The sequence below is a fragment of the Anser brachyrhynchus genome (genome assembly GCF_964034855.1).
Source record: "Anser brachyrhynchus genome assembly, chromosome: 2".
In the NCBI taxonomy this organism is placed as follows: Eukaryota; Metazoa; Chordata; class Aves; order Anseriformes; family Anatidae; genus Anser; species Anser brachyrhynchus.
In genome coordinates, this window is record NC_137695.1 from 7,778,354 (window position 1) to 7,805,352 (window position 26,999).

At 45.5% G+C, this 26,999-nt stretch overlaps 2 protein-coding genes across 8 annotated transcripts in view; one reads left to right on the forward strand and one right to left on the reverse strand.

Moving 5' to 3' along the window:
- Positions 1-10,446, reverse strand: part of KMT2C (lysine methyltransferase 2C) — a 197,773-nt gene extending 187,327 nt beyond the window's left edge. For 2 of the 7 annotated variants that reach the window (XM_080578524.1, XM_080578523.1), the window contains exon 1: positions 10,090-10,446. In XM_080578524.1, coding sequence (XP_080434650.1) covers positions 10,090-10,262 — 173 coding nt within the window. In that variant the 5' untranslated portion in view covers positions 10,263-10,446. The remainder of the gene's footprint in view (positions 1-10,089) is intronic. The other 5 variants (XM_080578526.1, XM_080578521.1, XM_080578527.1 and 2 more) reach the window with 3 other exon arrangements.
- Positions 10,289-16,367, forward strand: LOC308188962 (uncharacterized protein; the record flags this gene model as incomplete). Its single annotated transcript, XM_080578551.1, has 4 exons — positions 10,289-12,452; positions 12,840-13,028; positions 14,114-14,276; positions 15,113-16,367. One exon carries the CDS (start codon positions 10,289-10,291, stop codon positions 11,357-11,359), a length of 1,071 nt encoding a protein of 356 aa, XP_080434677.1. The 3' UTR covers positions 11,360-12,452; positions 12,840-13,028; positions 14,114-14,276; positions 15,113-16,367.
- Positions 16,368-26,999: the final 10,632 nt, after the last annotated feature.

Sequence of the window (26,999 nt, forward strand, 5' to 3'; positions counted from 1 at the left end):
AAGATGTGGGGTGCTTCAGGTGTCAGGGCACTGCTCCTAGCTGCAAGCATTGCGCTCACCTACAGAGAGGAAGCATAACTGAGAAGTAGCCAGAAGCATAAGCTGCAAGACTTAAAGACATTTTAACATTTGTCATCTTCTTTTTCAATTTCAAAATTCCCCTTCACTAGCCCTTCTCCACAATGAAAGCATCCCATCCGTTCCTGAGCAAGTCCTACTCTCCTGCACGTCAGTGGGCCGCGGTGAGAAAAAACAAACACACAACACAATCATCCGCTTTTATTACAAAAAGGGAAAAAAAAAAAAAAACAACACAGGAGGAAGAGGAAAAATGTAGGAGCAGAAACAAAACCCTAAGCAACAGAGAATGGGAACTAGGGAATAAGGAACTGAAAAGGCAAGGAGAGAGAAACTGCTCCACTGACCAAACGAGGGGGCGATCGCTTCTTAAGCAACTCGCAGAAGCTTTCAAAGCTTTTCATAACCGGAAGGTAAGAGGAGGCCTAAATCGTCCAAGTGTCTGATGGAAACCAAAATAACCGAGCAAACAGCCCAACAAGTTTGTGAGAAACGTTGAGGACAACTGCTTCACAAAGTCAAGGGCGCCAGAAGAGCAGTTATTTCACACTTCACTCTATTAGGGCGGGCTCCATCTTAAAAAGCTGAACGTGTACAGAGATTTGGCTGGAAGTGGTAACGAGAAGCGCTCGCTGTGCCAAGGAAAGGGGAAAATGAGAGCTGGAGAAAAAGGAGAAGAAATTTTTATCTTCAATTAAATGGAATAAGAAAAGCAAATTTCAACCAACTCTTTGAACTTGTTGCGAGAATCTCACGAGAATGCAATTTAAAGGAGGGCTGGCAGTTATTGTACTGGAATACACACGATAGCAAAGTATTCCAGCTCAGGGGAAAGATAGGAAATGTAGTATGAATATAGGGTGCATCAAAAGCAGCCAGTAATAAGGGTCTGAAACTGAAAAATCATATTAGGAATGGAAACAAGGGCATTTTAATGAGTACAAAGGAACAGCATAAACCGTCAGGGATAAAAATCGGAAGAGATGAAAGCACAGCATGCATTATTACCACTGTGCAATATGAAAGGCAAACAAAGTTTCAAAAACATTTTAGAAGTAAGGATAAAGACAAAAAAAGTCAGTACGTAGAACAAACGGGTAACAAAACAGAAGCAAATGCTGTTCTCTGCATTTCAACCTCCGCAGAACAGATTTACTATACCTAGTACTAGAAATAGATTGTGTTCTTAGGCTCAATAATCAGGGAAATTCCAGGCAGAAGGACTGGAAGAAATTCACACTCCGCTTCTGAAGCGAATAGAAGCCATCTCTAAACCGTCAGTGATTATCTTTGATGATAGAGTCCTGGTGAAAGTGCCCTAAGACAGGTGGACAACAACGAGCTAGAGCATCAAAAGGTATTTATTTGCAAATTATTTTCAATTAAGACTGAAGAAAATTTCAAGGAAGCCGAGAACCTGCATGAAGAAGCAGATTTGGAAGAGGTCCGTATGGTACATGGCTGAGGCAGGGGTTATGAACATTTGAGAGGACAAGATCTTACAAAGAGTCATTCTGATAAATGGAAAAAACGGGTCATTTCAGCCAACTGAAACTTCATAAAGATGAGCAAATTTTGGAAGGATATATCATGCAAGTCAGCATTATGGTGCTGCGATCAGTGAAGGCAAATCTTATCCTAAAATATATTGGGAAGTTTAGCTTGTTCAGTGCCAAACAAAGGAGACAACCTCCCAGTAAATAAAAGTTTATTATAAAATTGTTCTCCACATCAACTGTGGGAAGTCATGACTGTGACCAGTACAAGACAAAACCGGCTTCCCAAACAGTAAAGAATATTTATTTTATATTTTGGAAAATGAGTTACTGAAACTAATTGCCTAGGGATGCATTGGAATTGCATCCAACAAATGCTTCAAAACCAAGAGGGAGGGAGCATCATTTGTCAGAAGTGGTACCAACACACCACACAGAAGCATGAGCAAGATCCGCCTGAAGTCTTTTTTGGCCATAATTTCATTTGGCTGTGGCAATATAGCAAAACTAAATATTCATTTTTAAAGATTTCATTGTGCTTCTCAACTCCACACTTCAGAAAAAAAAATCTGAAGCACTGATGGAATCACTTACTACTGAGATCTCCCAGACTTTAATACAACGTAGTTCCCACCTTTCTTGAGACGCGCTATGGAGCCAGCCTATCATGTTTTTAAGAGAAAGCTTTGATTTTGAGCACCGCCCGCAGTCACGGTTGTCAGACAGAGGCAGGAGGGTAGGCGTCGTCACCTGAACAGCCCAAGTCCCACGAACCTTGGGCTGCTCCAGCAGTCACTTGGGGTTAGCTGGGACTTCCAGATGGTACTCTGAAACAGTCCCGTAAGACGCCCTAAGTGTTTAGCAGCAGAGACTGCACATTTGGAGCACACCTTCACTACCAACCTCCCTTCTTACCGTGCCATCTTGTCTTACTGCACTTCCTTCAGCTGCGCATGCTCTGAGGACAAAGGCAAAAATTGGTAAATTTTCCTGAAGCCGATTTTTTTTCCGATAACCTACTTACAACTATTTCTGGCAAGAATTTATTGTCAGCAGTGACGTAGCAGAAGAGAAAAAAAGCCTTCAGTTTAAGGGAGAATATCCTGGTTTGACAGGATTTCTAGCAGTTTCTTCAAGAGCAACAATTAAAATGCTGATAAATATAGCGCTGCAAATTAGTAATTATATATTTATACTGGAATGGCTGGCAATAGGGTTTGCTACACACGTGATTTAATAAAAATAAGTCCAAAAAGATGAAAGGGAAGAATATTCTGGAAGGAGCTGTATCTAGTGTTATTTTGTTATAATGCCCATCTATTGAAATATTTTAGGAAGGAGCTTCCAGAATGCCAGAAATTACTTAATAACCTAAAACGTTTTACTTATACTATTATTTTTGGCATATTTATACTATTATTTTAGGAAATTTTTAGGAACTTAAGAATAATTCAGAGGATCAAAGCGAGAAACAAAGTTCCTTATCTAATCAATGCCGACAGATAGGCTTGTTTGGGGCCAGAGCGAGTTAGATCAGCACAACTCACCTGTCTAAATGCTCTGAAGAACCCTCTCAACAGCGCTTTTTTAAACAACTCACCGGCATGCATAACATGACTACAGGCTGTAAAAACCTCTCCCAATCTCCTCCAGGATCTCCTGCATTGAACAATTCACCAGAGCCAGCCAAAAGAAAACCACCCAAGCCCTCACGTCTCAGAGGACCGAGGCTCCGGCTTCGCAGCCACGTGAAGCTGGCAGCGCTACCGAGGGACGTCAGCTCTGCCTCTCCGCACCCTGGCTGCTTGCTCTGGCCTCCTCCCTTCGGCTATCGCAAACACGTTTCTCTGCCAGGTTAGTTTTAACCCGGATCAATTTCCCAATGCAGTTCACCACATGGCTACACAAATGCCTGGGTCAGCACAAGGGAGAGAACAAACAGCTGGTAGCAGAGGGAGGGCAGGAGAGCTGCTTCTTTTCGCTGCCAGAACCAGCTCAAGATTTATGGTGCTTGGGGAAAATAACCACCTGATGCACTCCACGCGCTCCCTGCCTCTGTTTCTCCAAGTAATGGATATTCTAGATTTTAAGGTTTTTATTCCTACTTTACCTGACTTGAAAGAATGAAAGCACTAATGCTACTAGGAGAAATTACTGAACGTAGCTCTTGAAGCAAGTGCCCAAACTTGTTTTGAATACCCCATCTGAGGAACCGAGGGATGGCATGAGTGGGAATATTTAGGGCCAGCCTTCCAGCACAGAACAGTAAAAAAAATAAAAATGAAAATGAATTCAAGTTGTTTCACTAGCAAGCAGGATTTGCTACAATAACATCTTGCACATCTGTAGTTATCCAAGCTATATGAATCATGCAAACCGTATGAATTGGTAATCAAACATATTAAGCACAGAAAGGAGAAAAGCTTTCAATATTTTTGGAATTACTAGTAGCTTAACTGGTTAGCATTTCACAACATTTTAGCGTACCCAGGACAACACTTCTTAAAAAGGTAAAGCCACAGCACTGGTGTACACCAACACAGGGGTGTGACCCGTTGTGGTAGATAAGGAACTTGTATTTTCCCTCATCATACACAGCCTTGCTACCCCTCCAACACTGTCGTGGGACAACCGAGCCTACGAGTGAAAAAGCAGCTCCAGCTACTCTGGGCAAGCCAACTGCCTTGGAAAACCACCCCTCAGCTCAAATGGCAGCAAAGAACAGAAACGTCCATTTCAATTACTTGAGAAAGAACAATGGCATGAAGTTAGCAGGAGTTGAACACGCTAATAATAAGAAAAAAAAATAGCATCCACAAGCAAAGCCCCCCTCCAAATGATTTGTTTTTGAAGCTAGCACTCGCTGAATATAGGATAAAGTGCTGTGGGTAGATGGACCAGAGTTTGGGAACCGAGAGATTGGGTTCTTATTCCTACCTCTGCAAAGGCAGCACTTACAGCCAATATACATAATACCCTGCGATTTCACAGTGTCATGATACTTGAGCTGTCGTAATCCTGTCTGATAGCTCTTGGAGGTCCTTTCTTGAAAAGTGCCACCCAAGTTCAGTGGGTTATCAAACACAAACATTAACAACCTAACCGCTGGAATTGAAAATTACAAAGTCAAAAAAAAATCTTCAAAGCAACCTGCATTTGCAAGCGTGGTCTGTATCAAACTGTGAAACCTACGGGCTGAGGTTATAGAAAACGATCCATTTCCAACATTAAGCCTAAACTCACCCTTTAGAAACATCTGAAGACACCAGTTCACTAAAATCAACATTTTAACAACGTCTCAAAGCAATTCTGTAAAACGCAGCGTGTCCAACAACTCCCACTGCCACCCCTCACTGAAGTCCCCCCGGGAACTGCACACCAGAAGATCCGTACCAACATCACCTACCAGAAGCTCCCAAGGAAAACGGACTTAAGAGCTGTTTAAGCCAGGCTCCTGTGCAAGAGCAACACCTGACAGTAAGGGCTCTGCTTGGCAGCGGGAATTCCTCGGCCGATGGAAGCACAGGGGGGGCTGCGGTAGAAAACAGCCCTGCGCTCCCATGGGACCCTGCTGAGTGTCGCCAGTCCCCTTCCACGCCGGCCTAGAGGTGCCTTCCAGCAGCCAGTGTCACATCCTGATAGTGGAGCTTGTCCCAGCGCCCCAGCTCTTCCCAGCGTGTGAACACGCACACACACGCACACCCCTTCTGGCTTCTGGCCCAAGCGTTTTGATAGGTGGCTTGTACAGGCAGAAGCAGAGGCCAACGTTTGCTGTAACACCTTAACCCTCGCCCAAACAACAGGACGCAGCCCAGCCACTGAAAGGCTTCAGTCTTTCCATGGTGGGCAGTAACTACTTGCCCTAACCGTGCATACTTATTTAGAAACATGTTAATTGTACAGGACAATATATATTTCGCATTTAGAAACATTAAATTTTGAAATGAGAACAAGGCAGGACAGTAAAGCTACAAATAAGCATCACAGGGAAGGTGTGCGATGAACACAGCTGAGCTATAGAGAGAAGACATCCGACACGTCAAGGTTCTTCTCAAATGAGCGTAGATATCTTTAAATATTGGCCTACCCTAATACAAATCCAGCGAAAGTAACGATAAAAAATCTTAAATAATCATTTCCTGGCAAAAACACCACGCTTACGTTTCCTCAAAACTATCTGTGTGTGTGAAATCCATGGCCTTTGAAAACCTACTGCAGCATACGCCGGCCAAAGTAAGTAATGAATAACTACAATGAAAATTAAGTCATAGATGCTTAAAAATAAACGCACAAAGTTTTCAGTAGACAAGTTTCAAGCTTTTTGAAATCCTTATCCTATGCTGGTGTAAACAACACACATTTGCAAAATTTTTAACATGGATCGGAAGCCTGACGGATGCTGAAAATACTACTTAAAATGAACACAGGTACTGACTTGAAAGGTAACTTATCGTGATCAGAGTCAGTGAGACTTCTGCTACTAAATTCTTGTTAAGACAAATGTTTGTGCTGCTTATGACCTGTATGGATTAACAAAGCTCTAGTAGTGAAAATCGATTACAAAGATGTTTACTGCACCTGCACAATGCTATTCTGATACACTGTCATGAATAACCAACTATTCTCACAATGACAACAGTCAAAACTGATCCAATTCTCTTCCCCTGCAACTTCTTTTTGAGCATATTTCTACCACTCATGTCCACAGCCTGGAAGCTGAGGAATAATCCAAGTACAGGAGTTAAGTTCCCAAGACTTCAGGTCATGAGATAAGATGGTCCCTAACTATTTCTATTTTCTCCTATGCAATACCAGCAACATCCGGATTCCCCTTTCTTTCTCCTACATCATTTTGTATCTTCGGTGATGCAACTTCCTTTTTTTTTTTTTTTTGTCTTTGGTAAATACACTCTTGCCAACCCTTAAATTCATTTGAAAGTTGATATTTCGAAAATATTGTCCTCGTTCATTGCCTTGATTACAGTTCTTTGTGTTCTTCCATCCTCCTTATGAACCGTGTCAAGAACAACCTACTTGCTCCCAATTTCATGGCTCTGCATGCCCTCTTCTAGCTTTATCTCTTAAATTTGTACCTCTGCTCTATACAAATACCCCGTTGTCAAAATGTAAGGAAGAAAATATGAGTGTTTGTCTAGCACTCGAGGCAGGAAACACGTTATCTGTGAAAATCCTCAGGGCGACAAGGCTACCCTCCTTTAAATGTATCCTCCAAGTCTGATGCCTATGAATCATTCACCGATGCTGAGATAGCCAGGGTACTTGAACTTCTGCACGTTCTTTTGCTCGTAGCATTCTCACAGCTCCCATGTGCTTTCCCAATACATTTCTAACATTTACATGTTGTCTTATCTTTACATTTAAATTAAGAAATTGTTTGCGCAGAAGCAAGCTTTGCTTATGCATTTGTACTGTATGTAGTACAATGGTGCCCTGGCCTCTGGGCACAATTACAATATAAATAATAAAAATGAACTGTTCACCCAAGATCAACTCTCCTGACAATGTTATTCATAAAGCTGTATCCTTCAAATGGTGACAAAAAGCCATCCTGGTGCCGTGCTCTACCACCAGGAACTCTCCAGGCACTGACACCACAACAAAACCGACTCCTGGCCCATCATCACCTACAGGAAACCTCAGCTGCTCCCTGTACATCCCTGCGTCCCCAGCACCGCTGGAATTTTTATGGATAACCAAGTAAAATGCACAATGACGAAGACTCACAGAAAACCGTCCCTACTGGAAGAACCCTACGATCTCTTAACGTACGAGCCTAGTTCTGTGAGGAGTTAAGAATCCCTGGTATCTCACAGAAACAGATTCAAGGCAGTTTTCCATCTGTCTACTTAAACTCATCAAATTTGCGTTAAAACATGGCCTTCGAGAAGGAAAAACACCAACCTGCAGCATCCTCAAATATTGTATTGTTCTTTAATGGAGGCTTCCATGAGGAATTATTCTTTTTTTTAGCTATGCTGTCTTAATGCAGGGCTCTTAGTTTTATCATTACTTAGACTCCACTTAGCCTGAACATTCAGTGGAACATTTCCTATAATGGGATAAAGCAGTTGAACAATTTGACTGGCTAATAGTGATTTAGACATGTGATTACAGTACAGAAAATGATCTGACATATGCTCTTTTATCTGGTTTACATGAGGCACGTAAACCCAACTGGAAAACACAGGAGTGAAAAGGAAGACATGCCCAAGCAGTCGTATGAAAATAATAGAAATTATTTGTACTTATTTTATTTCTGCATTTGCTTAGCTAGTTTTAATCAGTATTTTGTAACGAGTAAAACATGATATAAAACCGTTTTTCCTCAGAACTGATGCAATAAGACCCGTATCTACTTTGTGAAAAAGTTGGAAAACTGGTATTTTAATAACAGCCTAGCTTCAAATGCATTTATGACTTATAACACCTTTACCAATATTACAGATTTTCCATAAAGATACAGAAGGACACCGGCCATGCTTAGCACCACACCAGGAAGGAATAATCATAACGTAAAGAAAAAAAACAGTACTGATTAATTTTAACTTTTTGTCTCAGCTAATTTTATTTCTTACACAGATGCTTGTACTCATGTCTGCGGAAGTATATATTTTTACAGGAAAATTTACTTTCCTCCTAAAACCAGTTGACAATATTCCCACGACACCAAAAACCTATCTGAAAAAAGGAATTACCTCTTCAGAGCCCACTTTTCGTCAAGAGCATGCACTCAGCCTCAAGTTGGCACACAAGATATGTCAGTTTTCTCTGATAATGCTATTTTGCCTTTTGGACAGACCGGTCCATTTCCAAGGTAGTTGCATTTTTCTTCCCAGAACAACTTCTAAAATAAAGCACTCAAGGTTTTCTGTGTAAGGCTTGGCTTCAACACGTAGAAATAAAGCGAAAGTATGTAAAACTAAGCATAAAGCTGATGAACCTAATAACTTTACTGCGTATATATGCTTGGCAACTGCTTTCAGCTATGGTTTTAAGAAAATTTGTATCAAACACGGAAGACTCTGAAGAGAAAGCTGCAAGCAACGCACCAATGCCAAAACCAGGGGGTGAACGCTCAAATCTTTCAAGCGCAACTTTCATCGACACGGAAAACGCCAAACAACCCAACCTACGGACGGGTCTGTCCTGGAGTATTTACGCCACACGGAGCTGTAAAAACAAATTATTGCAGAGGAAAATACCGTCTCTGGTGCGTGTTTCCTGCACAGCAGGCTCCCTCCCTAGCGTTTTGGAAATTCGGGGTGAAATTCAGCGAGGGAGGCCTGGGGCGGGCGCTGAGCGCGGGGCGAGGTGCTCACCTGGCTCAACGCACCCGGCCAGAGCGGCCCTTGAACACAAAGGGAAGCCAGCTCTAAATCCCCGAGGCTCCCCCGGACTGTCCCCCACGGACTGACTTTTCTGCGTGGCTCCCAACCCCGTTCCTTGGCCGAACGTCCCCGTCCGGCTTTGTCCTGTTACTGCTGCCCTGGGCTCTGCCGGGGCCAGCTCGGCCGGTCCCCGAGCGGCTCCTCAGGGAGCCTGCCGCCCGGCCTTCCCTCGGCACGTAGCAGCGGCCCAGCACCCTCCCCCGCTTCCCTAAACCCCGCTTCCCCAACCCCCGGCTCCCCAAAACCCCGTCTCCGAGCCCCCCCCAACCCCCCCCAAGTTTGCTCGGAGCCGCCGGGGGCTGAGGGGAGCGGGGGGCCCCCCTGAGGAGCGGAGGCGCTCGGCGGCGGCCGTTGTGGGGCGGCCGCTGCGGGGCTAACGTGCGCCATAGCACCCCGAAAGTCCCCTCGATTAAAGGCAGGCTGTCACAGCAAAGGGGCAGGCAGCCCCCCCTAAAGTCTCGTTGTGCTCCCCCCCGGGTCTGCCCTGCTTCGCCGCTGTCCCCTCTACGCGAGGGCAGCCGCTTGACAGCTCCCCGAGCGGCGCCCTCAGCCTCTGGGCGCCTCAAAGTCCTGCCCCAACTTTGTGTGTGTGTGTGCCGGGGGGGGTCCATCGCCTGCCACTTAGGGCAAGAACCATCTTTTTTTTTTTTTCCTCAAAAAGGGGAAAGAATTGGAAGGCGACGAGGGGCTGCCGTGGAGAGCAGGGGATATTATATCCGATATCCAGGCGACGCTGAAGGAAGGAGAGTCCTGGAGGAGAAGGGAGCCCGAAAAGGAGGAAGGGGGAAGGTGCAAAGGAAGGGGGAAAGGAGGAAGAAGGGGGAAGAGCTGGAAACTCCGAAGAAAGAGGGAAAGAAAATAGGGACGGTAGAAGAAAAGTGAAAAGGGAAAACGGGCGGAGGAAGACAAAGGTGAAAAAGGAGGAGGAGGAGGAGGGGAAAGTGCAAAGGGGAGAGGAGGAGAAGAAAGAAGGGCCCTTCTCAAAATGGCATTGGGCAGGAGGGAGGGGGCGACGAGCAGCGAGTCTCTGCTGACAGCTCTGCCTGCGCCTGGCCGCCTGCCCCCTGCCCCTCTCTGCCTCGCACACACACACACGCTGAACTTACTTCTTTCTGGCTCTCTGGAAAGGGGAAGCGCCATCTTTGCGAGGCCGGCCCCTAGGTCTTTTGTCTGTGGCTGCTGCTGCTGCTGCTGGGGGGGGAGCTCCAGGCTCGGGGGGTTGCTGCTGCTGAGGCGGCTCCACCACCGCCACCACCAGACTCTTGTCCTCCGTTGACATCCTAGTCAGCAGGACGAGAGAGACACATGGATGATGATGATGGGGATGAAGATGAGGATGGTGATGGGGATCCCGATGCTCCTCCTGCTCCCGCGGCTCCTCTCCTCCTCACCTCCGCCTCCTCCACCTCCGCCTCGCATCGCTGGCCTCAGCCGCCGCCGACCAGCACAGGTAGCAGGGGGAGCAGCATGGGGGAGAGCAGCAGCAGCAGCAGCAGGAGGAGGAGGAGGAGGAGGAGGGGAAGGGAGGGCGAGAAGGGAGGGAGGGAGCGGGGAGAGGCGGGCGGGGGGGGGGGGGGGGGTGCGAAGAGAAAGAGCGCGGAGGAAGGAAGGGTCTCGCACACAATAACACCCCCTCCCCGGCTCGGCGGGCTCCGTCGGGGCCCGGAGGGGGGGGGGGGGGGGGGGGGAATAAAAAGGCGGAGAGCGAACGAGAGGCGGTGGCGGCTGATCCCCGCCGCTGGGCTCCCCCCCTCTCAGAGGCCCCGGGAGCTGGCGGCGGCGGCGGCTCCTGCGCTGCCCGGCTGCGGCGGCCGCCGCTTCATTGTGGGGCGGCCCTGCGCCCTCCCCCCGCGCACAGCCCCCGGGGGCGGAGGAGGAGCGGGAGCAGGCGGCGGTGGTGGTGGTGGTGGTGGAAGTTTTGACAGCTCCAGCTGGTGTGTGTGTGTGTGTGTGTGTGTGTGTGCCGAGTCCGGCCGGGCTCCGCGTCCCCTTCCCAGCCGGGCCGGGAGCAGGAAGTTTAACTTTTGGGGGAAAAGAAGGGGAGGAGGAAGGGTGAAAAAGGGGGAGGAGAGCGCTCTCCCCTCCCTCCCTTCCCCGCGGGGAGGAGAAGGGATCCCGGCGCTGCCCCGTCACCCCCCCCCCCCCCCCCCTTCCCCTCCGCCTCCCTTTTCCCTTCCCTTCCCCCCCGACACATCGACGCGGCAGCCGCCCTGCCGCGGCCCCACACTGCGCCTGCCCGGCCCGGCCCGCCCGGCCCCGGGCGCCGCCACCCCGCCGCCGCCGCTGACCTCACGGGCGGGCTGCGGGGAAAGCGCGGAGCGGGCACGGCTCGGGACGGGGGCGCCCCGTCGCCTCCCAGCCCTTGGGGGTTTTTAAGTTATTTTACAACACAGCGCGGCACGCGGTGCCACCACAACCCCCCCCCCGGGGAACCCCACACACGCACAGCCCGGTGGGGAAGGGAAGGGAAGGGAAGGGAAGGGAAGGGAAGGGAAGGGAAGGGAAGGGAAGGGAAGGGAAGGGAAGGGAAGGGAAGGGAAGGGAAGGGAAGGGAAGGGAAGGGGGGGAGCAGAGTTCAGCGCTGCGTGCGGGGGAGACAAAGTCTGCGGAGCGTGGCCGCCTTCCAGCAACTCCTGCTGGAACAGCTGCGGCCGCTCGGGGCCCTCCCCCGGGCAGGGGCCTCGCTGGCTGCCTGCCCGCCCGGCTGCGCCGCGGCGAGGCGAAGGCGGGGTTCGGCCGTCCCTTACGCGGCACTTCACGCGGCCCCGGGGGCCCGGGGGGACTCGCTCCGAGCGGAGACGGGGGCGAGCGGGGCAGCGCCGCGCCCAGGGGCTCGCCGCCCGGGGCCTGGCAGCGCTGCGGGCCCGGCTGAGGGGCGCCGCCCTGAGGGAGCGAGCCCCTGAGGCGGCCCCCGCCGCCCTCCCTCAGCCGGGCAGCGCCGCGGGGCCCCTCAGCCGGGGCCGGCCCCCTTCCCTCCCTCCTTCCCCGCTTCCCTCCCTCCTTCCTTCTCGCCTTCCCTCCCTCAGCCCGGTGCTCCTCCCGGCCAGGAGGTGAGCCCGTGGGGGGCTCCCGCCTCGCCCGAAGGCGTGTTGCACAAGTTCTGCGGGCTCCCACACACGCCGTGGGCAGCGATAGCGGCCAGGCTCGGTGTAAATACAAGAAAAGCTCCGAGAGCCCCACTCGGGACGTTTCGGCCCTTTGTCACGCAGGGGTTTGTGCGCTGCGTGAGGTCCAGGTGGTCAAAAGCTGGCCTGAGGTAGCGCACGGAAGGGCGAGCACAGTTTGGGGACGTAAAAATAAACACAGATCGGTCCGGACCCTAACGCTGTTCCTCCTCACCAAAATTTTCACTTGTCAGCTTCAGAAGTACCAAATTAAAAATGACGTGCTGTGGCAAACGCAGCTTTTGCTGGCCTGTTTTCCTGGGAACTATTTCATAACAAAAAGCCTTCCTTGGTTCATTCCCTAGGTAATTAAATAAGATCTTCGTGATATTTTCTTGTCTATCTGTGGAGATAAAGGTGATACATTTATCTCCATCTCTGTACAAACACACACGTACGTATACATGATTATATAAAGCCACTCAATTTCTCAGCCATGCCAAGACAACCGCTGGATTATTGGCGTGACTTCCTTGGCCCGACTGCTGAAAATGTACCAATTTCTGCCAAATTAAAGAATACATTCTAAGCTAAATGTTTGTATTACAGTGTCCCTACATGACCACAGAGGTGTACTGCTCGTACGACTTCAGATAGCGGAACTTAGATGTTTACACGTTGTCTAATACATCGAATTTTGTTAAATCAGGCAAGCGAACGTAAATTAACTGAAAACATTTCATCCTGCACAGGCCCAGACTTGGGTGGAAGGGAAGGGCAGGGAGAGGGAAGCGAAAGGCCACAGCCTCCACGCAGCCGGATCACCGGCGTGGCATTTGCTGGAGTTGCCAGGTTGCCATCTGGCCTGCTAAAAAAAATGGCCATCTCCTGAAATAATGACTGTGCGAGTGCGGATCCACTGCACATGCGCAACGGCTTGGGTGAGTCTAGGATGTGTCAGAGCTACTATGCATGTGCAAATTGATTTGAGCTCAGACACGTGAGCATGCTGTGGGCTCAGCTCAACTGCTAGGTGTATGAGGAATAACTGTCACAGCCCACGGCAGGGATACGTTCAGTGAAACCAATAGATTCGCTTGTACGTGCATGGTTCATCCAGTCCTGCCATTTAAATATTGTTTAGTTTCTTTAGGCCCGCTGTAAGTAGTTGACGTTTGGGGATTTTTTTCTTATTATTTTTTTCAAAAGCAGATATGTGGTTAGCACTGTTTAACTTTTTTTTTTTCTCCATTGTTTCCTATAATAACTATGTTTATACGTACTTATCACAATACAAAATCCTGGAGCTAGCTTTGGTTTAGCGTGGTCTAGGACAAGAGCGTGTGAAGGGACTTCTGCCCATTAGTCACAGGGACGTGCATTATCTCGTTACATGTCAGAACAAAGCTGGGCAGGTCTGCTCTGTAAACTGCTGCTGCCATTGCTGTGGCAATCAAAGGTGTGAAGGACTGAAAGAGACTTGTGAGCAGGAACCCAAGGCAGAGATGGACTTGCAGGAAAGTGTACATTTGCTAGCATTATTTATATCGCTCAGCGATGGCAGGGGGACAGGCTAGGAGAAGCGGTGTCACCAAATATAAATCCTGTGTAGGAGTGCTTTGTTGATTAAGGACATTTGAACAGCTTTGTCAGGAAAATTTTTAAGTTTATAACTGGCCCGTGCTACCCAGCTATTATAAATTATCTCTGCATGGGAAAAGCACATTTCTACAACAAAGACATAATATTAAATTAACAGGCCCTCTGCTTTACTGAATGTTAAGAGATCTTCCAGTTCAGTGGAAACTAACTCAGGTGAACTAAGACACCTATTTATTTATTTATTTATTTATTTATTATTATTTTTGTTTTCTTTTTTAACTTTCAAGGGCAGGCATCTTTGAAACTTTCAACTAGAATTTTACATTGTCTTCTGTCTTGAAATAAACATTTCTGTGTTCTTGGTATGGTTTCTGAAATATAAGTGACACTCTTGCGGTACTGATTAAAGAACACATGCTTACAGTTTTGACTGCAAAACATCTCGAGTTGTCCCAGTGTGCTTAATGACAAACAGTGATATTTTCATGCAAAACAGTAGAACAAGTTGAAGACAGGACACTGTCTTAAATCAGCTCATTAAGGAGAAGGATCTTGTTACGGAAATCATTAAAGGAAAATGACAACTGGTATGTAAATATACTTGGTATGTAAATACCAATTGTACTATTATACAACTGAAACAGTCTATGTAACAGAAATGATGAGAAATAAGATTATTCCGGAGTCTATCTGGAATGGGATCCAGATACTTTCTCTTTTAAGACATTAGTTCAGAAGTCTCACAGTTTAATGATAGTTTCCTTTATTATTTATCACAAAAAACACAACTTTTTGTTCTGTTTGTGCCTGTGTTTCAGTTGCAGAAAAGATCACCAGCTTATCACAAAGGCTTCACCTAAGATACTTCAGAAACATGCTGACATTTTAAGTGTTTGAAGTATTAAACCACTTTGTCTTTAACCTGTGCTAAACTAACGATTCTACACCGTAGTCTTATTGCTTATTGCTGCTCTGAAAACTGGAGAGAGTCCGTTGCCCATGCATGTCCTTGTGCACGAGTGGCAAACTGCAGGAAAAAGTTGCGGGGGACAGCTGAGGGTAGTGATCGCATCAGCTGCCTGTGACACTTTTCCAGATGTGCATTAGTATTCAACAAAGTAGTTCAGAAATAGCTGGATAACTGTTTTTTTTTTCAGGATTAAAAACAATAATAATAATAAAGACTTATAGACCAGGTCTAAATTGAGTAGCAAAATCAGGATCACATCATACAAATACGTGTCTCCCAGTTTATTTGTACTAAACTTGGCTGGACTAAAAAAAAAAGTTAGCATATGTTAATTGTCGTATGCTAACGAATGCGCTGTAGAAGTCTAGTTTTAAACTCGAAATGTTTGTTTCTCCTTTTCATCAGTTTTGCTTACTTGTCATCTTGTAGATGTCTTACTTTGTCTTACTTTAGGCAACAGCACAGCCTGGATATTAGGTACGACATACCCTTGAGCAGTGGTGACTTTCCCAGCAGTTTGGTGAGACGCTTGCTGCTGCAGATGATGCAGGATAAGCCTTGCTTCTTGTCCTGACCGGTATTCCCAGCCAGCTGAAGAATTTCAGACATCAGGTGCAACAGATAGGTACTGTGGAGGTCCGGTCCCCCTAAAATCAATCTAACTGCTCTTTGCAAGCAGTGTGGTTCACTCTCTGTGAAAAAAAAAATAATAGAATAAAATAAATCATTTTAGTTCTATTTTTTTCTCACCTGCTTCCCACCATGAAACATGATGACTTGGATTCCACAATTCCCTGCACAAACTGATCTAGAGTAAGCGTATGAACATGGGCTAATACGATCGTGTTAAAGTCTAGCCTCCCCATCCCCTGCCTGCTTTAACTTGATCGGTTTAGTATGTGTTAAAGGCAGCCTTGCCTACGCTGTGATATATGTGCTAACATCACACCTTTACACCTTAGTCTCGCCAAAGCCCGAGGCCTTTTCATCATATTAAGCTACTTTGACTGGGCTAATGTGACTGAAAAACACACCTATTTTATCCATTAAGACGGGGCCAAAAATGTTAAATGCTCAAGATGCAAGCCCCCAGGGCTTGTCTATATATCGAGTTATTACACGTGGAGACTTTTATCTTCATAAGAAAATGTTCTTTTTGTGCACGCCAAAGTGTGAGTTTAAAACTAGTGGTTATACTATAACCCTCGTGCAGACTCATTCATTCTGGCATCTTCTGGCTTTTTTTCAGATTAGCTTCTTCCAAGTAATTTAAATTAAATCAAAAAAAGGTACTCAGAGTAACTTTGTCCACACGAGGAATTTACTCTTACTACACTTAGTGGTAGTACTATTAATAAGACCTTCCTACATGGAGAAGTTTTGTCAGGTAGGAATGTTAATTTTGCACGTTTGCAGTTACCATTTGCAGAAATGCTTAAATTCTTCCTAAACTTTCAGTTCCTATAATTTGTTCTTATAAGGAATGATGGACTGTGCTGTGTTACGTTGTATTTTGTTAGCATCTACGTGCAGTTTGTAAACATCCCCAAGTTACTTACAGACATCAGTCTGCTCCCTTTTTTGTTACCTAATTTGTGGCAATCCATTACAACTTTATGAATCTGTAATTTTATAATTGTTAATATTCTGAATTTTAGTGTTGACATATCTGTGGTGGTGGGCAGCCGAGAAATAAAGTTTCATGAAATATTACTAGATGCGTGTGATTACTTTTTTTTTTTTTTTAATCCAGAAAGGTAGAATGCCAATGGCTTGAGTAAAATCTAATTAGTATCTGAAAGCAGGACATCTCTTGGGTTAAACGCTGGCTGTGTTGCAGATAAATGCAAGCCAGGAAAAAAAAAACACAGCCAGTAGCAAGCAAACAGGGCAGTAGCTGGCCACTGTGTGTGCACCTGTGGGAAAAGACTATAGACTGGTTGGTGTGAGGGTAGGACTTTATCATGTAGAAGGTTCAATAAATATCTGAGCAGTGTTTGCTGTTTGCAGGAGTGGTGCTTTACACTCAGATTGCTTAACAGAAATAATGAAAACCTGGCCATGAAACAGGAGGAAGGATTCGTTTCTGTGCATTCAATCAAACGTTTTCGTGACCGGGACTGTTTTTATTCCGTTTCGTACTGTTCCTAGTGCCTGGCAGTCCTGGTTCCCGATACGAGATCTTGGGTGCTACGATAATGGGAATTTAGATGTTATTAGCAGAGATAACCTTGTCACACACTGCTGGTTTTGCCAGGAAATAATCTTTGTCCCAGACCTTTTAAAGGGGCTATAGGGTAAGCGAGACGGGTGCCCAGGGTTGAAGTCAGGTGAACGCTAGGAGCCGAATCCTGTTGGCAGCTGTTTCCTTCAAGAGAGCTACATGGGTGAGTAAGAACAGCAGAATTTGGCCTTTGTATTTTGAAGTTAATTGCAGGCAATTTATGGGGATGTCACCTACATGAGGTCAAGCCAGAATTCAGGCCTTTACTTCCTTAATAACTAATGTCTTAAACCAATTACCTACGTACCCATATGGAAACAATAGCAGAACCTCCACTGTCACGACTACCCTGAGATTCTAAATTATGTATACAATAAAGGCTGTGCATGCATTTTCTGGCTGCAAACAATGTTATATTTCAGCCTCAAGCAGAAATTTTCTCCAAGCCCCTCGACAAAAAAAAACACTTTTTAATGAAAGTCCCGACACCACCTTAATTACAGTGCTGCAACATTACCACCGTAATCCCATTTCCTCCTTAGGCAAGGAGGGCTTCCCTAGGGGCCTGGCTGCCTTTCTTTACTAGTGACCAGTTTGGCAGAAACTGCCTTTTCCCCAGTGTTTTGTTGTTGTTGTTGTTGTTATTTAACCTCTGCTGCACTGCCCTGGGGGAGATGCACGGGGAGGTACCAGTGCTCCTCTCCCCGAGCTCCTTGCAGCCCTCCTGGTGCTCCCTGCAGCTCCGAGCCTACAGGAGCAAGGGGCACCAGGGGAAATCCAGCCTGCAGCCTGGCGCTCAGCATCCCACAGCCCCTCCACCTGTCTCCCACGAAGCCAAAACTTCAGGTTCAGCCCCTTGGTACGACACGGGTTTCACCCTGGCCTTTCCGGCAGTCCCCAAGCTGGCTGCTTTGTGTATGCCAGTGTCCAGAAACAGTCACCTCCTTTTCCTGGCCTGCCACACACCAGAAAAATCATCGCTTTGGGCCCAGCAACGCAGGGGGGAACTCTGCAGTGGCAGTGTTAATCCAAGTGGGTGAGGATAGCTGTTTGAAAAAAAAATAGGCTGTGGGCACCCTGGAGAAGCCTGCAGCGTGCCCAGCAGTAATGCGTTCGCTTAAAGCAGCCTTGCAGTGTCTCCAGGCGTCCACAGCGTTGGAGTGGGTAAGCAAAATGTGATTAGTTTCTCACTAACGTATTGATTCGGTGAGGAGAGTTTGCATGCGGGCTAGGATATCAATAGGACAAATTTACAAGGATGTTTGAAGCTGGGATCTTTTCCTACCAGAAATATGGCGAGATATAAATGTATATATAGAAACACAAGGGGATACTTGTGGCTCTTACTTTTTTTTTAATTCCTGCCTTCTTAAATCAAAGTAATAAATCTGTATGATCAAAAGAGCTAGAATAATCAATCTCTCCTTACATAATTGATCCGAGGCTCCTAATTAAAGCTACAGAGAAAATAAACAAGGTTTCTTGTTCTCTCTGCAACATTGTCAAGTACAATACAGTTTTCTGTTATGGAACTCCTACAATTCTTATGCACAGAGTAAAATCATGAAGCTAAGATACTTTCCCTACAAACACACCAAAGCCCTGTATCTGCTGGGAGGACATTTCTGTTCTTCTGTTCCCTTCTATTTAGGTTCTCATATGGTGTTAATCACCATGGTATCTTACAGCTTTATAAAAATATAGTGCGCCATATGTGATAAATCATTAATATCATTAAGAATGAAGACGCTGGATAAAAATATGCTTCACAAACCTAAAGCAGAAGACGTGCAACAATGGCCATACCCAGACAAGCAGCCTGAGTGAAAGAAGTACATGTATGAATACAAGAGGCGGGGTCAAAATCTTTCCTTAGGTGGTAGTATTGCATCCAGTCATTGTATGTAGGCTTGAATGGCATATTCACTCCTTTCTTCCCTAACCTAATGCTACAATATGCTGAAGCAGAGGGAATGTGCAAGTCCCACCCTATTCCCTGCACTGCATGGCGGAAGAGTGCCTGCTTTGCAGTGCTCAAGGTCATCGGTCAAAAGAAAAGAATTTGCCAATAAATGCAAGGTAAGCATACACATTTATTGCCAAATAAATGCACACACAGTTAAAATCCAAACATAAGGCAAAATCAGGGACTGTACTTCCACTGGAAAGAATGCACGAGAGTGGTCATAAGTTTTTCCCCCGACTGGTAATCTCACTTACATATTTTTGCATGTTTTTCGTTTTCCTCTTAAGTTTCATCCAGATCTGTTTTCTATTTATATTGTAAGTGTCAACACATAAATAATTTTCTCTGTTGTATCCCTCACTACTAAATTCTTTCTCTTGATGGAATAGCAAAAGTAATTATATTTATAAATGGAATGTCTGTTTTGCCTAAGCACCACATATAATTCCCTTCTGTAAAAGGGATTTTTATAATTCCTCCAAAAATGCCTTGGCAAAGAGCAACCCACCAGTTGGTAGCATGGATCCAGCCTTTAGGGACAGACCTCAGGATTCCGATTCCTTTGGCCAACAGGCAGGAGGGCACCATAAAAAAAATGCCCTAGTTTCTTTGAGAGAATGGTGCTGGTGTTGAATATGTGCAGTTATTAAGCACCCTAGAAAAGGAATTCGCTAAGAGTTGCTTGCCACCTGTGGATTTCACTATTCAACACAGGATTATTTTGGCAACTGAAGCATTCTTCATTGTGGATGGCTGTGGGAAGATATTAATCCTGCTCTTCGAGTAAGATACAGTCATTGATCTAATAGATCTGTTCCACTTCTACTGTACGATATTGTGAAGGGAAATCAAACAAGTCCTGAGTGAAAGGATGGGGAATCTCAAGTCCTTATCCCCTTTCCACATTCTTTTTCAGCTCCCTTCCACAGACAAGTTCAGGTGTCCCTGGCTTTACAGGAGTAGGGTGGAGGGAGATCTGTTGTGAGTTAGCCTTGCGTTAATGGAAGCTCAGTTTTTCATCTCCGGGTGCTCCTTGAGAAAACTTGAACCAAAATCATTGTGTGGGGATGGTGGATGCTAGCCACGAACAGTTCACAGCTTGCTCACAGATGAAACAGAGACAGGCCTCCTGGAACTGATCTGCATCACAGGAGGAGAAAAGCATGATTTTCTTATTTGGCTCTCCAAATCTAGTAAATATGCATGTACATTATTTTCCTGACTCTTACCTCAATATATGCTTTCATTAAAGTTTTTTTCCAGGCCATCTACAAAGCACATTCTATTCCTACTGATGTGGCAAACTTGAAGAAGGTTGTACCAGAGCACTGAAAAACCATGGCCCGTGTGGTTCGGGACCTGCAAATGTGGAGGTCCCTGTGGAGAAGACACGTCTGATGTGAGGCAGGAGGTCCTTGGCATGCAGCGTGGTGGAAAGAGTGCCTAACCCTCTGGGGTCTCACGGACCCTGCAACACGGTTAGTATTTCCATGGGTACCAGTTCCCCAGCTGCCAGAGCTTCCAGCCCCCAGCTTTCGCTGAAACTAGAGAAGGATCAGCAGGAGCAAGCACACTCCGCTCCTGAAGCTCAGCAGCTCCAAGTCTTTGTCTTTAATATAAAGCAATTTAAACTCACATGGAAGTTTCACAGCCACGTCAGCGGCTCCGGAGCTGGCACACATTTACTTCTGCCCTCTCTGCTGCAAAGGGGCCCTCCGCCAGGAAGGCAGGGATGCCGCACCTTCAGCCACTGCAACCAGTCCCCAGGGGCGCTGAGCACGAATCCCAGGGGTGTCTGCGCTGCCCTGGCCTAGTTTATGCAGGTGCTTTGAACAAGCTAGCTTGTGTGTCTCTAGCAGCGTCGTTCCAGCAGTGTGAGCTACTCAATCCCTCTAACTGGGAGCGCGCCTGGGTGCTTCCCAGCGCTCCACGGCCCCGTTGCTGTCCACTCAGTGGGTCCGACTTGGCTGCTCTAAAGCCTGATGTGGGCTGCAGAGAAACCCAGGTCCATTTCCCACTTGGTTGTACGTTTAATCAGAGGCCCCTCAGTAGTTTTGTATTTCTGTGTGCGCTCTTGCAAAGCGTTCATGTTTATTTAAGATGCGACTTTATGAGCGGTTTTCCTTTCTCTCAGTAATTCACATACGCGGTACAAATTTGGTCTGTCTCCTCAGCTTTTGCATCCAGTTTGACTGCGCTAGCGTTGCTGATTTACCAGCATAATTCAGCTTGTCTGAAAAGAAGGAAGATTGATGTTGGCTGAAGTAAAATTCTGCGATGCCTATGGAGTTTTCTTGCCCTAGATTTTGGGATTGCTATTTATTTAAAATGTAGGCAGAGCCCTGACTTTAGATTTTCAGGAATGCCTGCATTATGTCAGTGTTGCTAATTCTTTGAGTCAAGTCATTGTGGTTAGCCAATCTTGTTTTCTGTCTCTGTGGTAAGATTTTAAATCCAGAAGGCTAACCTCAATGCTCCCCCAAGAAAGCAGGCAGAGATGACAATGCATTTCCTTCTTTGACCTCTTCCGTAGGGCTGCACGGAAAGATGGAAATCGATCAAGTTAGACTGAACGCCAGGTCACCCGCGTGCGGATGAAAGGGTCAAACCCTGTTCCTGTAGCAATAAACAGAACAAAAATATATTTTAAAAATAATGATTTATCTTTAAAGCTTGGATTTTAGTAAATTTGGACAACGATCTGTGAAATCCCGTCATGCTTGTGAGTGTCACAGGACCATGTGGCACTTCAGAGCAAACTTGAGGCTATCTGGATGTCTAAAAATCTGCATTTCTGTACTGCAAGTCTGTGCATACGTACCGATCTTGAATTTCCTGCCTGTGTAGTGTTTTTTTGGGGGTAATTATAATTAACCTTTGCCTTCCTCTCCCGTCCTAGTGCTGCTAGTAGCTCGGAGTGCGGTTACAGCTTCAGGTGAGCCAGTGATTGTGGCTGAACAGTCGGAGGCAGGGGTGAAAGGTGGGCACAGATGCTCCTCGAGGAGGGCCTGACAGCTGGGGCAGCGCGGGGTGAGCCCGTCCTGCTGCCACGAGGGACATGACGCAGACCCGCAGCACCTCCTGCTCTCCGTACACACATAGGGGTTTTCCTCTCCTTCCAATTAGCAACATAATCAGCCGTGAACGTTAACTAAAGAACCCAGTCCCACCCAGATGGGACTGGAGCCTGTTTAATGAGTGGAAGATACATAATATCAGCATTACATCATTTTAAGACTTTGGCTTGTCACCATGATACTCACTCGTGCTCTGCTGGCCTCGTACCCCCGGAGCTGTGCGAAGCGGCTGAAGCGAACTGGCCATTTGGACCAGGCTGAACTCCGGCTTTAAACCACGGGATTATCATGAAAGAGCAGGAGTATTTATCGTGCTGGAACCACCTCCTGAATGGCTGCTGGGCAGCCCTGGCAATGTTCAGCTCAGGGACAGATCAGGCCGGTGACAGCAAGCGGGTCACCATTGAGAAGCCTGCCCACCTTGCATAGGGCTGGGTGGACTGGTGGGTAGGCAATTCCCTCTAACTGCAGAATTTCAAATTCTCAAAATGAAAATCAAATCAAAATAAAGGCGTGATTTGGAAACTAACTCTAATAGCGAGGGGACAGCCGACTGCTTTGTCACCAATGCCACTTTGGCATTACTGAAGACTGACCTGAATTCTTGATCTGGCCAGTCTGTTGATGTATAATCATAATGATCACAATGATTCTTTAATTACTTGACTTAATAAGAGCTAATTTATTCTAGTGAAAGGTTTACCTATATGTAGATCTTTAAGTTTCCATGTTATTCCTCACTGAGATCATTTTGGGGCACAAAAGATACAGCAAGCAATGCCTTGTAAGCCCCCATTTCACTAAGAATGTTGACCTTTACTGGTAAATTTTCAATAAAATATCCTTCAATCGGGCAGTAAATACTGTAGCCACGAGAAACATCCCATATTCTTCACTCACACAACGGGGGACTGGAATCCCTCTCTGCACCGCTTCAGGCATGCACTTGTGTCCTGTCCTTCCATCAAACCTCTTTGCTGTGAGATTAGCACCAGGTGTACCATCGGTGTACACCCACCTTTTCATGTTATCTCCAATAGAAAGATGCAGTTAGCAAACAGCATCAGGTATTAATGCAGAAGTGCCCTTTTAGCATCACGCACAGGTATATAAAGAAAGAACTGCCACTGCAAACTTCTGATAAAAGATAAAAGTAGGCGGCCTACAAAAACATTAAGATAAAAAGTAAACCCATGTGCCCCAAGTTTCCCCTGCTGTCCCACCTCCTACTCTAAATTGATGTTGTCAGCACTCATGATTTTATCACAAGTCTTGTGACGTTTGATGTTTCACTTGCACTCCAGCTACTGGAGCGGTGTAATGAGGTTAGAAACTCGGCTTTCCTCTTTCTTTAAATTAAAGTCAGTTTCTAGTCCTAATGGTTGGAGTATAAAGCTTGCAAATGTGACCCAGGTGCACCCTAACGGCTCAAAAACCAGAAAGCAAAGTAAAAGATCTCCACATTTATCATTTTACAGACTTACGATTTTGAGGGTCAAGCTGTAGTGTTTGAACATTTGGAGATGGCAATAGAGCTTGAAAAAGAAAAGAGTGTCTGAACAAAGTACCACAATATGTTGCATTTTCCAGGGAAGCATCGTAATCATTATACCAAGAGGGAAAATTCTCTTTTCAGATGTACGTGTTCTTCTATTTAGTTTGGTATGCAGCCCAGACTGACTGGGCTGGAGGGGACTGTACTGATGCATAAGCATGTTGCTTGATATTGGAGGGCTTGCGTCTACCAACACAGAGGAAAAGACTTGCCTCACTCCTTAGACACCTGGCACGCCTGTGCTCAACACCTGCAAAAACAGGAATGTTCTGAGCTCCAGCCTCAGAAGGCGAGCTGCCTTTCCTAAAGGTCCAGCAAGAACGTAGGAACACCCCAGCCCCGCCAATCCAGCAACAAAGGAGCAACCCAGCCATGCAAATGCGAATATGCAAATACAGCAACATCTGAAATGGTTGGGTTGACTTAAGGAGCCCCAAATATACCAAGTAGGGGTTTTGATGCATAGACCAAAAATACTCAGCTGTCAGTTTTTGGAAAACCAAGCTCCCAGCAGCAGCAACCGGATTTGAAGAAGGCACAATATTTAAATGGAAGTCCAAATTATTGAAGGCTTACCAGTGAAAAACGTGAGTTATACCCAGAACTGAAGAGGTATGCAAAGCAGTGAGTGGAGCCTGAGTGTTGTACGGGCACATTGGTGAAAAGTTCTCTGCAGTCCACAGACGGGCGGTCCCAAAGGTCCCTTGCAGCTTGCTCTAAATTGTTGTGTAATTCATTTTGGAAGTGTCAAAACTACAGATAAATTGCAGACTTTGTGGCAAAGCCTAATTGCAAATAAAAATCGAGTTCTCTGAGACCAAACTTCTACATGAATAAAGAGAGTACATGCAGATGTTATGTTTCACCAATACAACCATATATGACAAACCAACATTTAATAATATTTTAAAAGGAGTAGTATATAATACTGAACTAAAGAAGCTCAATTGAACCTGTAGTGACTCTGTTGTTAATTTTGACCTTGAATACAGCAGTACTTTCCATGTTGTAATTTACATGAGACTGCCACATTGCTTCTGAGCTTCTTCCCCCTTGGAAAGCTGAAGAATCCATTATTGAATCTCAATCACTTTGCTGAGCATCTCAAAAAGCACGTATATATTTTTTTCTTTCGTTTTTCATCATGACCCACCTTATTTAAGGCTATGGACTTACAGTTTTTATCTCTACATTAAAGAGCTGTGGAAAACCTGCATCTTGCAAGAGGTATAGACTTTAGCCTCAGGAACTTTTAAATAACTTGGAAAAGTAGATTGAAAATTTATCTCCAGGAAATGCAAACCATTGGAAGGGTCTACATCTTTCTTACGTTAGTTTCTGTGAAGAGGAAACTGAACTTTCTCTTCATGCTCCTTCTCTTTCCTTGTAATCTTTTCCAGGTTCCTTCTAGCTCTATAATCTCTAATTACTTTCAAATATACCCAAATCATCAGCCCTGAATTGAAATGAACTGTCTCTTATTCTCAACCATGCAGGCCTCTGCCCCTGTGATACCAGTCAGATGTATTTCTTAAATCTGAAACGAGTGAGGTTGAAAACGTCTCCCAGCCTGTATTGTTCTTGCTTCCACATCAGTCTATGGCAGGGCTTTTATTGCAGGACAGTTTAATGCTAGTTGTTGTTGCTTTTTAAATAATGGAAAGTATACAGACTCCTTGCAGTACAGCTCTGGGTAGATAAAGCTGCATTCGAGCCATTGATTTGCCTTTGAAACTCTACCACATATGAAATAAAATGCTACAATTGTCATCCCCTGAGTCTGTCTCCTTTTCTGCCTTGCTAAGCACTAATTATTGTGGTCCTGACCCTGTGTTCTGCCCTTTTCTGCTCTGTCCTCCTCCCCACTCCCCACTGTCACTCCCAGTGGCTGGGGAGTCTTCCCAGTACAGCAATCCAGTTCATCTCCCAATAAAGGGCCACCAGCCAACACATTCTGGGCCTAAATTCATCTCATAAATATTGGTACAGGCTTAAACAAATGCAGCCCCTCAGCTAATGTACTAGATTTCAATGGAATTACATGGGGAATTAATTTTCCTCTGTCTGTAGTCTGAAAAACAATAAAATAGGCAAATGCTTAGAATCTATGGCATGGATTTCCAAACTGGTCGAAAGACTGGTTTTCACATGTCACCCGTTAATGCAGGCTGTAGCAAGATGCTCCTGCTGGGCACGTCCTTTCTACACAAACATCTAACCTATTAGGCCTTATTGTTAAGGACGTAAGCACCTCAAGTTGGCAACTCAGTCAAGAGTCAGCCAGCAGAGCCGGACGGTTATTTGGTACATGTAATGGCATCTATTTTAGGCCACGTGTAATTTCTGCTACATGTGATGACACCTATTTTTGTTTGTTTATCTCGTTGGATAATAACAACACCTAGCATTTGTGTAGCACCTTACCAAGAAGGATGCAAACAGCATTTGCAGGAACTAATCTGGCCATGGCCAGCAGGGTATAGACAGTTGGTCTGACGTGCACCGGTGTGTGTAATATTTTGGTAACTCCTGTGTGCCCTGGGACTTGTTCCACTACCTAAATGAAAAGCCAAGTATCAGGATATCCTAGTGGAATCAGATGGAAAGACACAAAAATAAAGAACCCACAATGAATTTTTCAGCTAAAACGTCTTTTTTTTTCTTTTTTTTTCTTTTTTTTCCTTTTTTTTCTTTTTTTTCTTTTTTTTTGATTCCACTCAAACATCTCCCATCCTTTCTGTCCGCATATTATACTGTTCTCTTTTCTTACCACTTTCCCCATTGCCCTGTGCTTCCTTCCCAAATGAAACATTCCTCTTGTTCCCATTCGTTGCCCTCCAAAGGATCCCTCCATATCATTCATAATTTCTCTCCCTCACTCCCTCTACTCATCCTGACATCTTGGGCAGCAGTGATTGAAGCAATGGTATGCTGAAAGAGCAAACCATTCTCTACACAGGATGTAGAGAAACACTACAGATCATTCTTTTACTCTCTATCTTCATGGAGAAACAGAAAATGTGTAGGGTCAGTTGATAACATAGCAAATGTGTAGCTGAAAGTCCTTTTGTTGTGAGAGGTTTCATAAATATAAGGTACCTACAGGTGTTTGATCTGAGCAAAGTCTTTCTTGATTCTTAATATTCTCATTCCATATTCATGTCTAGTTGATGTCTGTAGGAATACACGGACAGTCCAGATCTGTATGAATGGGCTTTTACTGTGGAAGATGCAGATTTTTTTTTTTCTTTTTATCTCTTCCAGAGTGGGCAGCACACAAATTCCAATAATTTGCATGCTGATTGTTATCGTGATACAACTGAATCTGTCCTAGAGCCTTTTGCTGACTGTTCATGGTGAGGTCTGTTGTCACAGTGAAAAGTGCTTGAGCTGAAGCTTTCCAATTTGAAATGATTTTCTAGCTGCTCTCTGAAAATAAGAAAAATAAGAATACAATAGTCAGGACTCCTTATAAAATCTTACTGGAGGAGTCCAAAGATACTCACCATCGGTCTCGG